This window comes from Solenopsis invicta, chromosome 12 (assembly GCF_016802725.1).
Source record: "Solenopsis invicta isolate M01_SB chromosome 12, UNIL_Sinv_3.0, whole genome shotgun sequence".
Taxonomy (NCBI): Eukaryota; Metazoa; Arthropoda; class Insecta; order Hymenoptera; family Formicidae; genus Solenopsis; species Solenopsis invicta.
Genome location: NC_052675.1, coordinates 2835734 through 2847617, shown reverse-complemented (window position 1 = coordinate 2847617; position 11884 = coordinate 2835734). Strand labels below are relative to the sequence as shown.

General features: G+C 32.9%; 3 protein-coding genes across 5 annotated transcripts; 2 read left to right on the top strand and 1 right to left on the bottom strand.

The window, feature by feature from the left end:
• Window positions 1-1043: 1043 nt before the first annotated feature.
• LOC113005271 lies at window positions 1044-3011 on the top strand. 2 transcript variants are annotated; one of them, XR_005576090.1, is made up of 5 exons: window positions 1046-1322; window positions 1408-1772; window positions 2191-2325; window positions 2495-2611; window positions 2904-3011. XR_005576090.1 is itself a non-coding variant. In XM_039456271.1 (4 exons), exons 2-3 carry the CDS (start codon window positions 1434-1436, stop codon window positions 2245-2247), a joined length of 396 nt encoding a protein of 131 aa, XP_039312205.1. In that variant the 5' UTR covers window positions 1044-1322; window positions 1408-1433; the 3' UTR covers window positions 2248-2325; window positions 2495-2597. The 2 variants fall into 2 exon arrangements, 1 of the variants encoding a protein (XP_039312205.1); XM_039456271.1 differs by lacking the exon at window positions 2904-3011 and having other exon boundaries at window positions 1044-1322; window positions 2495-2597.
• Window positions 3012-7979: 4968 nt separating this feature from the next.
• On the top strand, window positions 7980-10192 carry LOC105193999. Of its 2 annotated transcripts, XM_039456268.1 has the most exons (3): window positions 7980-8545; window positions 8591-8877; window positions 8969-10192. In XM_039456268.1, the coding sequence occupies exons 2-3, from the start codon at window positions 8736-8738 to the stop codon at window positions 10186-10188; spliced, it is 1362 nt and encodes a 453-aa protein (XP_039312202.1). In that variant the 5' UTR covers window positions 7980-8545; window positions 8591-8735; the 3' UTR covers window positions 10189-10192. The 2 variants fall into 2 exon arrangements, with proteins under 2 accessions (XP_039312202.1, XP_039312203.1); XM_039456269.1 differs by having other exon boundaries at window positions 7980-8877.
• Window positions 10193-10244: 52 nt separating this feature from the next.
• Window positions 10245-11833, bottom strand: LOC120359056. The gene is made up of 3 exons (XM_039455349.1): window positions 11694-11833; window positions 11302-11498; window positions 10245-11230 (listed from the first exon to the last, which is right to left on the bottom strand). Exons 1-3 carry the CDS (start codon window positions 11831-11833, stop codon window positions 10245-10247), a joined length of 1323 nt encoding a protein of 440 aa, XP_039311283.1.
• Window positions 11834-11884: the final 51 nt, after the last annotated feature.

The following is an 11884-nucleotide window of genomic DNA, read 5'->3' as shown; positions in this document are numbered from 1 at the left end:
GTAGAATTATTCATACATAAAAGTTAGTAAGAAAACTCTAATACGATGTAATGGAGCTCCGTGCACGTAAACTGTCGTCGACTAGTACACGTGTACTCGATCGACATTCGTAATTCAGCGAGTGTGATGCATTTGCTGGCCCGGCGGACGCGCGGTTGCGAGGGTAAGCCATCGCTAGCTCTGCTGCCGCACACACGCAAAGCCACGCACGTACATACGTGTTTCTCGATCACGCATCCTTCTCGTTTGACGCTGGGTCGAGAGAGAATGTATGATACGCGCGCGCGCGCAACGATGTAATTTTACAGTAGGCCTATTCTCTAACTTTGTAACGACAATTCGGTATCGTTACAGCGTCGTTGGGCAGATATTATATATGACAGAAAAGCCGCGCAACGACACGTAACCATATCCCTAAAATTTTTGTATTATGACGTACTATTTATAAAAGTCTGCGTAGCAGATAAACCCATTTCAAAGTAAAGAAGGTATAGCAATCCACAGTGGCTCAGTGGGTAAATGTCAGCTTGTCACCCGATGGACTTGGGTTCAAATCTCCGCATCAAGCCGTGTCACCGGTGTACGTTTCAGCATCGTCCGTGCAAGTGCATATTACGTGCAATATAAGGGGTAACAAGATGACCACCGTTGAGCCACTGTGGATTGCTTTTTTGTAATAAAAAAAAAAATTTTGCACAAATGAAAATGTTTGGCATTTTTTTGAGATGGCAACAAAAGATGATTTCTGCTTTATAAATTCTATATACTGCCCATAAAAATTTGCGAAGCCGTGCACATTGCATATGTTATAGCAATAAAATTCTTGTAGTATTTTTTCATTATGTTTTAAACAATATTTTAATGGTCAAAGACTCTTGCATTGCTGCATAAGTTATGCAGCATAACTATATACATAAGAAAATTGATTGGTTCATTTCCTTATGCATATTTCTAATGGAACAATATTTCTAATGGATCAATTCTCTTATGCATATAGTTTTGCAGTTATGCAAGAGTATGCTCCTGCGTAAATCTATTACAGCTATAGTACAAATAGTATTATGCAATATTTAGAAATGAGAACCAAGCTATTATATTTGTTTTGCGTCGTGATATGGGCCGCGAAATCTTGATGGGCAGTGTACAAAAGACGCGACGCTTTTTGTTCGCCCGCGTAGCTACGCGCCACGTAATCAGACTACCTCCCCCAGCTTCTCGTTCTTCGCCATATAGTGACTAGTGTGCAGTTACCAGTCTACGCAAGTAGGCAACACGTAGAAGGTGGAAGTCATGCAAGTATGGAAAAAGGACTGGACAAAGAGGTAAGTAAATATATATATGTAGTATACTATAGGATATAATTAGATGTAATATACATATAATATATATATATATTTTTTTTTACAGCAGAAAGCAAGGGAAATCGCTGTGAAATGACTTCCCCTGTGAAGAAAAGAACAACGACGTTGAGACCGACGGCGACGACGGCGACGACGGCGACGACGGCGACGACGGCGACGACGGCGACGACGGCGACGACGACGATGACGACGATGACGTCGAGACCGACGGCGATGCCAGTGACGACGGCAAAAATTTTGGAACCGACTTCGTTCGTTCCCCCGGGATATGTTTCAGCGTCGTTTGTCCCCCCGGGGTATATTCCGGCTTCTTTTGTGCCGCCGGGATACGTTCGAGCAGCAGAAAGCGTATCCGCGAGACCGAAAATGGTCTCGCAGCACACTCAGACGCCGGAGAGCCTGATTGATCAAGTAAGTACACAGTGCATTTTTACATTTCAAATAGAAATGTGTCGGTATTTACTATTTATACCTTGCCATTCTTATTCCTTACTTTATTGTTGTTTTTAAAACAGCAGTAAAGTAAGGATAGGAATGGCAATAAATATGAACACCGATATGTTTTGATTATATAATATATATATATATATATATATATATATATATATATATATATATATATATATATATATATATTTGTTATATACAGATTCCATTGATACATCAATATACAATCCTAATGAAAGTCAAAGAAAAAATATAGATTTGCCAGTTACAGCAACAAATGTTATAAAAACATTAATAGGTGACATAATTAATATATAGAATATTACATAATGAAAGGAACGCGTTTTTAATATCTTATGAAACTGTGAACATATTTTTACAGATTATCCTGCTGATTTGTCAGTTACTATTAATTTCGAATCTGATCCAAATGAAATAGCACAAATAAAATAAATAACTTCGCAAGTAACAGATGAACAGTTTGATGCTGATGAGATAGGACAGATAGAACAAACAGGTACAATATGACTAATATTTAATCATTTTGATATCAAGTTTTCTATATATATATTTTTTTTCAATATATTATTTAAAACTGAGTATATACTGTAGTTATTTATAACCTGTTTTGTATTTATATTTCTATAAATGTACTGTATTTATAATCTATTTTGAATTACTTTTAGATACAGCGTCTATTGAGTATTCAAATATCACAGACACCGAACAACCAAATTGTTCAACATCATTAGTTCCACAGCGCAAATTGAAACGCAAATTATCAACTAAGAAAAAGAAGAAAGGTAGTAAATGTAATAAAATTGATTTATATTCTTAACCATGGAGATGTGATTTATACTAATCATGAAGATGTGATTTATATTTTCAATCATGTTATATTCTCAATCATTTATATTCTCAATTATTTATATTCTCAATTATTTATATTTTCAATCATGAAGTTGTAATTCATATTCTTTATATTATGAAGCTATGATATATAACATGTCTGAAGATATGACATATTACATACAAAAAATATATTGTCTTATCTGAATTGTTTGTTTAAATTTTATTTATCTCTATTATTTCTAGATTCCATTTTACATCTTTTCCACGTATCTCAACAGTCACAGTTATCTGTGCGCGACAAACATGTATACAATCAAATAATACACTTAATAAAAATTTCAAGGCAACAGAGAAAGAGAGGAGTTTCCTTATACCAGCGGTTGAAAGAGGTGAAGAAGTTAGGCAAAAGTAATTTTATTACAACAATTGAAGAAATGCCAGATCCGATGCAAACATTCTTTTCATTCAATATTAATAATTTCAAAATAGATAAGTATAATCAGCGTTATTCAATTAAAAATAAAGCCTTTGCGTTGACATTAGCAAAGAGAAGTTCAAAGTTATATAGATTTCTAGTCAATATTTTCTGCTTACCTAGTATCGAAACGTTAAGAAAAGTAATCCAAAATGTATCTATAAGTAGCGGCATATCAGAATGTGTATTTGAAAATTTAAAAGAAAGAGTCTCCAAATTTAAAGACTACTGAGAAAAATATTGTGTACTCTTATTTGACGAGATGAAATTAAGCGCAGGCTTATATTATAATGCATCGACTGATATTATAGAAGGGGCTGTTGAGACAGGTTTTGATTGAAACATTAATATTGCGGATCATGTCACAGTATGGATGTTAAAAGGTATATATGAACAAAGACCATGGAAACAACCCCTTCTATATACGTTGTGTAAAGGCACATCTTCATGGCAGGATATTGTGTGCATGTATAAAGATATAATAAAACGATGCCATGAAATAGGTTTAGAAATAATAGCTTCAGTGATCAGGGTAGTACAAATGTTAAAGCAATCAAAACTATGATTTTTGATAGTAAAAGAAATGCACAAACGGAAATGGAAAAACATGATAATATAATAAATATAGAAGGTATCAAAGTAATACCATTATATGATTCCCCGCATTTAATAAAATGCATTCGCAATAATTTGTTAATGAAAGACTGTAAATATATGTTAGAGGATAATGTTACAAAAGTTGCTAAATGGTCAAACGTGATACAAACTTATTTTATTGATAAGAACAGAAGACTTGATGGATTCTTAGACAAGATTAAGGATTCTATGTCATACCACAAAAAATAAAAAAAATGAGAGTACTTTACTGCACACAAGTTTTCTCAAACACATATTTTAAAGTAATTTTGTTATATAGTGAGCAAGAATTAGAAAGTAGATGTAAGACATAGAAAATGCTTCGTGATGGTACAGATACAGCTTATTTTTAAAAATTTTTTAATGATCTTTTTGATAGCTTTAATGGAGGCGTTAGAATGCGTGATCGAAGTATAAATGAGGAGACTATGACTTCTACTGCAACTGAAAATTACACACAAGAAGATATATGGAATGCTGGACAAAACATGTCTTTTATAAAAACAAAAAAACATGATAAAGAAAGACCCGATGTCCTAAACAATTTCCAACATACTTTACATGAGTTTAAGTTATTAAGAAGTTATTTAAGAGAATTAGGTTTCAACAGTTTTGCCACACGTGAATTTAACCAAGATCTTTTAGAGAATTTTTTCTGCCAAATTAGACAATACGGAGAAAGAAATATTATTCTAACTTGCTCTAATTTTTCTACTTATTACAGAACTTTATTAATAAATTGTTGCACGCAATATCATCTGGCAGTAATTGTGAAAATACTAACATGGAAAACTTAGTACATTTTTTAACGATACCTTTTTATAACGAGTTGGACAAGATTAATAGCAATTTTTATATTCCACAAAATGTAATGGAAGAATTATTCAATAATATAACAGAAAATTTTAAAAATATTGTTGAGAATATCTTGTCTGCAGTAAGATTTTGTGATATTTGTTGTGCCTTATTAATAAGCAACCAAGAGGCTGTAATAGAATATATAAAAAAAATAATTATAACAAATTATTTTTTAAATAAATATTGTTACATTACTAACCAAATATATAAAAATAAATATTGAGGAACTAATCATAAGTACTAATTCTGATATATGTTGCGAACAAAAGCATATTGAAAAATATGTGATAAATAAATATATAATAGTACATATCCGAAAAAATATTAAAATAATGAATAACATTTTAAATGGAACAGAGACTCTAACAGCACAAACAAGTGAACTACATTCTCAGCATATAATTATTTCAAGAAACATAGTAAAATAATCTCTAAAATGCATGATGAGTAACATACCGAATTATAATATATAATTAAATTACTTTTATTTTACAATTGTTTATTTTCTTATTGTGTTACTAAAAAATGAGAAATGTATAATATAATATTATCCCACATAGCACGTAATATTACAGAAATATTACTGATATATTGCAATATATCAGAAATATTTCTGTAATATTGCGTGCTGTGTGGGATATAAGGCATATATTATGTTTATTTACGCGTAAGTTCAATGTTTTATTGTATTTTGACACTTAATTAATATATATAATAAATATATTATTAACTATAAATTATGCTATCTGTTTTATAATATTTTTAATTTATTATCTTCCTTTAAGTTATACATACTATTTAGATTTAATCTCTCCGAAAATCATCAACACATAAATGATATAGTAAAAACATAATAATATATAGGCCTGTTCTTTTCAGCTGAACTGCTGCATTAGTTCAAAGTTTATCTTTTTCCTTCCAATGTGGAATAAAAAAGATAAACTCTGAACTAGTGCAGCAGTTCAGCTGAAAAGAACAGGTTTATTGAAACATTTAGAGAATGAGCTATATATAGGTTTAATACGACATATATATACGACTTTAGTTCCTCCCTAAGTGGTAGTTGGCGCGCACAATAACCCACAATTCTGCTTCAGCTTATAACACGGACGGTTAGAGCCCCTGCCTCAACCTGGCGCAAACTTGAGAAAGGACATGGTCACAATAGACCTTTTAGGTCGCAGTGACAAACTGGCGGAGGCACGCCAGACTCTCTCACCCAATTATTATTATTATTGTTGTTGTAGTTGTTATAGTTGTTGTTGTTATTATTAATAATATTACTACTATTATTACTATTACTGTTGTACTATTATTACTATTATTATTACTACAACTACCACTGCCACTGTCACTGCCACTACCACTATTATTATTATTTTTATTATTATTTTTGATAACTTTTATTGCCTCAATCCATAATTGCTCATGATCATTATTTTTTAATTTTATATTTTTTTTTAAACTATTAAATAATTTGTTGAAAAAGAACAGTAGTTCAACAGTAACTATTCCCTCAGGTGGCACTGATTTATCAGAAATGAGACTTTTAGTTTGACTACAGCTCGTTATTACCATAACTATTGATAAAGTATTACTGAAAACTTGAGTACAATAAGATACTTTTATTTTCTTAATTTTATTTAGTACTATAATACATGACGTTTAGTTAATTTTTGCAATGCTCAAAGATAACCATTATTTCTATCTATTTCATATGCATCCTGTATATGAGACAATTTAGCGGTATGTATTGTGTCATTTAATTTATATCTTAAATCCTTCGTTATTAAATTATTCCAAATACATTTTAATAAATGTGAAGGATTGTACAATGGAATAATTTGTTGACCGTTAATTATTATTACATCATGATTACTGTCAATGTTGCATCGATACGTTGTCTGTTTTGAGTCAAGGATTAACTGTTGTACAGCTTTAATATTATCAGTACCTTGATCACATATTGATGCAACGATAATTAATCCTACATTTTGTAATGTTGTCACAATATCTTTATAAGTACGTATAAGAGCTTGTATGGTATACTCCTTTTGCAGAAAGAAAATGCAATGGGTTGTTTCCATAAATATCTTTTATCATCCACACAATTACGTGATCCGCTATTTCCATTCGTCTATCATAACCATCATCAACAAAACCTTCTATTATATCTATTGCTAAATTGTAAATGAAAGGAACATCTAACTTTATCTCATCAAAGAGGAGTACTTACACTTACCATTATTAAATGATTATACGTAAATATTAATTTCATCTAAAATACTATTACAAACACCTGGTTTTAATTTTATATTTAGTATTATGTAAGTGAGCAATCGGCTCACTCGGTATAAATTTCAAATCGGCCGCCACTGCGGTGGCGTTGTCAGCGGATTGCTGCCTGCGTATTGCTTGCCTGATTGGCTGCGTAGGTCACGTGACCTTCTGTCTCGTGCCCCAATTGGTTTTGCAAACCACGTGAGACATATACCGCCATGCGATTGGCCCTGCGAGGCTCACTAGCGCGTCCCTGCGGTCTCTCTCGTGGGTGTATCATCGCAAGCATCAGATCATAGACATAGGATCTATAGACCGAGCATTCGAGGAGTGGGGACGTGAAAAACTAGAAAGAGATAGCAAGCTTTGGACCACTATTCTGTCTTTGTCTAATGACGCGCGTGGGGAATCTTCACTTGTTTTTTTTTTATATTTTGCCGTCTACAAACGTAATAAAGAAACTGATAAATTTAACATTAATAAAACTAAGAATGAATGATTTATTTACTGAAAAGAAACATGCTTTTAATCAAGCCCCATTGATGGATCATAGAAATCAATTGATTTGTATTCTCTTAGAAAAGTTTTTCACTCTTTATATACATCATTATACTGCTTCTAAGAATAACAAAATTAGACAAATAAGATCTAAATTCACAAAACTCATTTTATTTAAAAATCAATAACATATATTATATATATAGATATATATAAAGATCAGCAGAGTTAATTTTTTTATTACTATTATGCCAGGTGCTTAAAATGTTTATTCAATACTTTATTGTTTAAATTTTAATACACAATTTTACATTATATATAATTTTATATTTTGGGACTTTTTCCAATGCTTTTCAATTCCCTTTCATTCTTTTTTCACATTCACTTACATTTCCTTTTTCTTTTTCCCTAACCTTACCGAGAGTTTCGTTACCTTTACTGTACCCCCACACGCGTCATTAGACAAAGACAAAATAGTGGTCCAAAGTAGGTTATCTCTTTCTAGTTTTTCACGCGAGAACTTTACCCCCACTCCTCGAATGCTCGGTCTATAGATCCTATGTCTATGCATCAGACTCGTCGAAGCTCTCGTTAAGTGCGGCATGGCCGCAACGTTTTTCTGTACACGACCGGTGAATAAAGTCGGTTCTGCCATTGTACTCCTGGTGCGCAGTTAATAGGGTCTTCGACGATTTTTCGTTTTTCATTTTAAATTAAAGTTTTGATAGTAAAAACAACTATTACAATAACAAAAGTAATTAAAAATCGTTAAATAATTTTTTTAATAAGTTTGAAAATTGCGATTGATTTAAACGCCCAATTTTTCGCGCGCCTTGATGGCGTCGTCGATGTGACGTCATTATTCAGTAAACAGGTTAGATCGAGTAGACAGTTTGTATTGAAAGCATCAAAAATGACTGAAAATGCAGGTTACGTACAAGATCCAGTAAAAAAACGCAATTACAAGTGGTGCTTTGTTCCCTTATGTAAGAGTACAACCATTTCTACTCCTTTAAAAATTTTTGTATCGGTGCCAAAAGGAGATATTAGGAAGAAATGGTTCGAAATAGCAAGACGGAATGATGCTTCATCGATATCGCTTAGCACCAGCTTGTTTTGCTGTCAAGATCATTTCCATGTAAGTTAAACTTTGTGAATAGATATATTTAACAAAACGTAATAGTAACATTCCATTATAGTTGCAAGAAGATATAGAAAATTATACGAGAGTACGACTCGATCCAAATGCATCTGTACGACTGAAGAAAGGTGCACTACCTCGGATATTTCACTGTCAACCTGATAGACAACGTGCTCATGTGAAACCGATGCGTCCAGTAGCTCTGAAGCGCCAGAAAATAGAAACTTTAAACGAAATCCTACAAACTGAAACAGTAATCGATAGTAGCATGGAATGTGAATCCACAGAACCTATTACAACCGAGTTATTGCATATTGACACCAACATTGGTAATTCAAGTAATATTAAAATGATTATTGAGCATATAATTTTCATTGAGTTAAACTATGTATAAATAAGATATTAATCATCCATCCGCAGATGATTTTTCAACTACTCAACATCAGGTGGCTGCTGTTGAAATTGATTGGAGCAATGATGCAACACCAAAATGCAAGGATGTTGGTATTCAAGTGAAAATGCGTGACCATAAGACAATGCGTAGCAAGTATGTACAAAACGTGCCAGTGATGCAAGATGCTTCATGTTCGACGAACGAAAAAACTCGTAATATAAGTCAGCAAAAAACTGAGAATGTAATTACATCATCTGAGTCAACATCGGCCAACACGAATGTGACAAGTACTTTCAATGATACACAGGATGATTGCGATGATGAATATCTACCATCTGAGGAAACAAGCGAAGAGGTAGTGAAGCAGAATATATTGGAGCAGAGGAGGTTAGCGAGGAATATAAAAATGACGACCATTCAAAATAAACCGAAAATGTACTTGGGTATTCCGGACAATGCCTTCTTTTTTATACAGCTTTTAAGCAAAGAAACGGGAATTAGTATAGAGGAAATTTGCTTAACCGTCACTAAAATTAAATTAAACGATACATTCGCAAGAATTGGAGATGATTTTGGAATCAGTGCTAGTAACGCGAGTGCTGTTTTTAGAAGAACTCTCCCTATTGTAGCACATTATTTAAAACAATTAATTGTTTGGCCTTCGGAACAATCCATCAAATCGAATCTGCCTTTGCCATTTCGTGCTCGGTACAGTCATGTACAATCTATAATAGATTGTTTAGAAATGGAAATTCAGAAGCCTAGCAGTGCGATTAATCAAAGTGTTACGTGGTCTGAATACAAAAAATGTAACACAATAAAATACTTAATATCAATGTCACTGGATGGAACTATTAATTTTATATCAGAAGGTTTTTGTGGGAGGACATCCGATGCTGCGATCGTAGAACTCAGCCAGTATTTAAATCAGCTACCAGAAAACTGTGCAGTCATGGCTGATCGAGGTTTCAAAAACATTGAACATCTATTACAAAAAAAAGGATGTATTTTAATTCGACCGCCTAGTGTTTCGAGTAATTCAAAACCGACGAAGGAGGAAGTGATAGAGACTCGGCGTATCGCTAGCTTAAGAATTCATGTAGAAAGAGTTATTAGAAGAATAAGAGAATTTAACATTTTAAAATCTCATTCTACCATTCATCATGATACAATAAACACCGTAGATGATATGATTATTGTGACTGCAGGTTTAATTAATATTCAGTTACCACTTATAGCACAATAAATATTGAAAATATTTACACGTTTATTAATTTTTTATAATAACCCTTCGCTTACATTCTACTTTGCTACTCCATTGAGAAGCAACGGAAAAACATTTTGTTTCCAAAAAGTCATGGCATTATTTATAATTTCCATTACGAATTGTTCGTCATAATTGACACAAATTACTATAATGCTTTGTGAAGTTTCAAAATCATGTTTCGCCATACAAAAATAACCTATTTTCACGTTTTGCATAAACATCTGCAACTGAATTTGAGCAAAATATTTATTGCCTATCCGATTGTCTTTCGTGATATACCTCTCCTCAGATTTTAAACTAAACGGACATTTTATTTCAACAACAAAATTTTCGGCTACTGCATCAGGAGAAGCACCGATGACAGGAAAATTTGGATTTAACAGTAATCCACTACGGTGTAATGTAATTTGAAGATTTTCCTCCAATATCTTCACTACTTCCTGTTCCAAGCGTCTGCCTCGTTCCATGGCATCAGTATCTCTTATTTTGAATGCACCAATTATTTGCTCAACTAATGATCCTTGTGGTGTCTTGCAATGCGATACTTCATATATCCGAGATGCAGTTATTCTTTCGTATCTTACTTCCTTCCATAATGTGGATTCACTTTGATGAATGGTATCCTTTGCAACTTTTTTGCATGATTCTATATCTATTTCGGAGCTTGCAAAGTTCAAAAAACTATCGGCATCTTTACATGTAGAAGTATTATAAAATTTTAACATTAATGAGTGCATCGATAAATCTGTATGAGATTTTACATGGACAAAATGCCTTGACAGTTGGCAGTCAAAATTTCTTTTTTCCATTTCTTGCAATACAGTCTGTAAGAAGCCAGTACTGTTTGGAAGAACTGGAGTTTGTTTCGATGGTATCAAATCTTTTGCTTTCATGCTTCTTACATTAGCTCCAACTTGTGCCAATCGAGGTTTCTTCCAATAGCAGACCGTCGCTGTCGGTTCAGGCTCTTTGCTTCGACGGTGAACCCACATAAGGAAAGCGATGGCATGCTTACAACCACCTTAAATCACATAGAATTGCACAGTTAATATACACAATTAACGTTTTCTTTACTGCGTTAATTATAATTACATTCTGAAGCTGCGCAATCTTCGCACCTAATATATTCGACTCTCTCAGTTTCCTCGTTGACTAGCATCGATATAGTATACGCCTTATTGTTCACTCTGTGCTCAGGACAAACCTTTCCTCTGATATGGCATAAGCTTTTTTCCCGTCTCAATTCCACATATCTAACTGCTGGATCGCCGTAGTTTTCACCTTCAGCTCTACCAAAGTGTACATCGACAAAATGACAAGAGTGTATTAAAGGTTATGTCATGAATATATTATATATAATACTCAAATTACTTTGATATACCGTTAATAATACTTTGATATATCGTTTCATACTGTATCTTGTATCTGTCTATAAATTTTACTATTTATTTCCTGTTATTACAAGTTTTTAAAAATATACTTACTTCTTAGCTTTTACACCACGAGTTTCTGCGATATTAAACACATCACTTTCAGCAAAAAAATCGGAAACCATTAATACTGTTACTTTGGGTAAGTTATCCGATTGCGCTTTAACAAATCCAGTGTTATTTTTTTGCCACATTGCAACAAAACAATCGGTAAATACGTAAATACATAAAATACCGTACAGCAA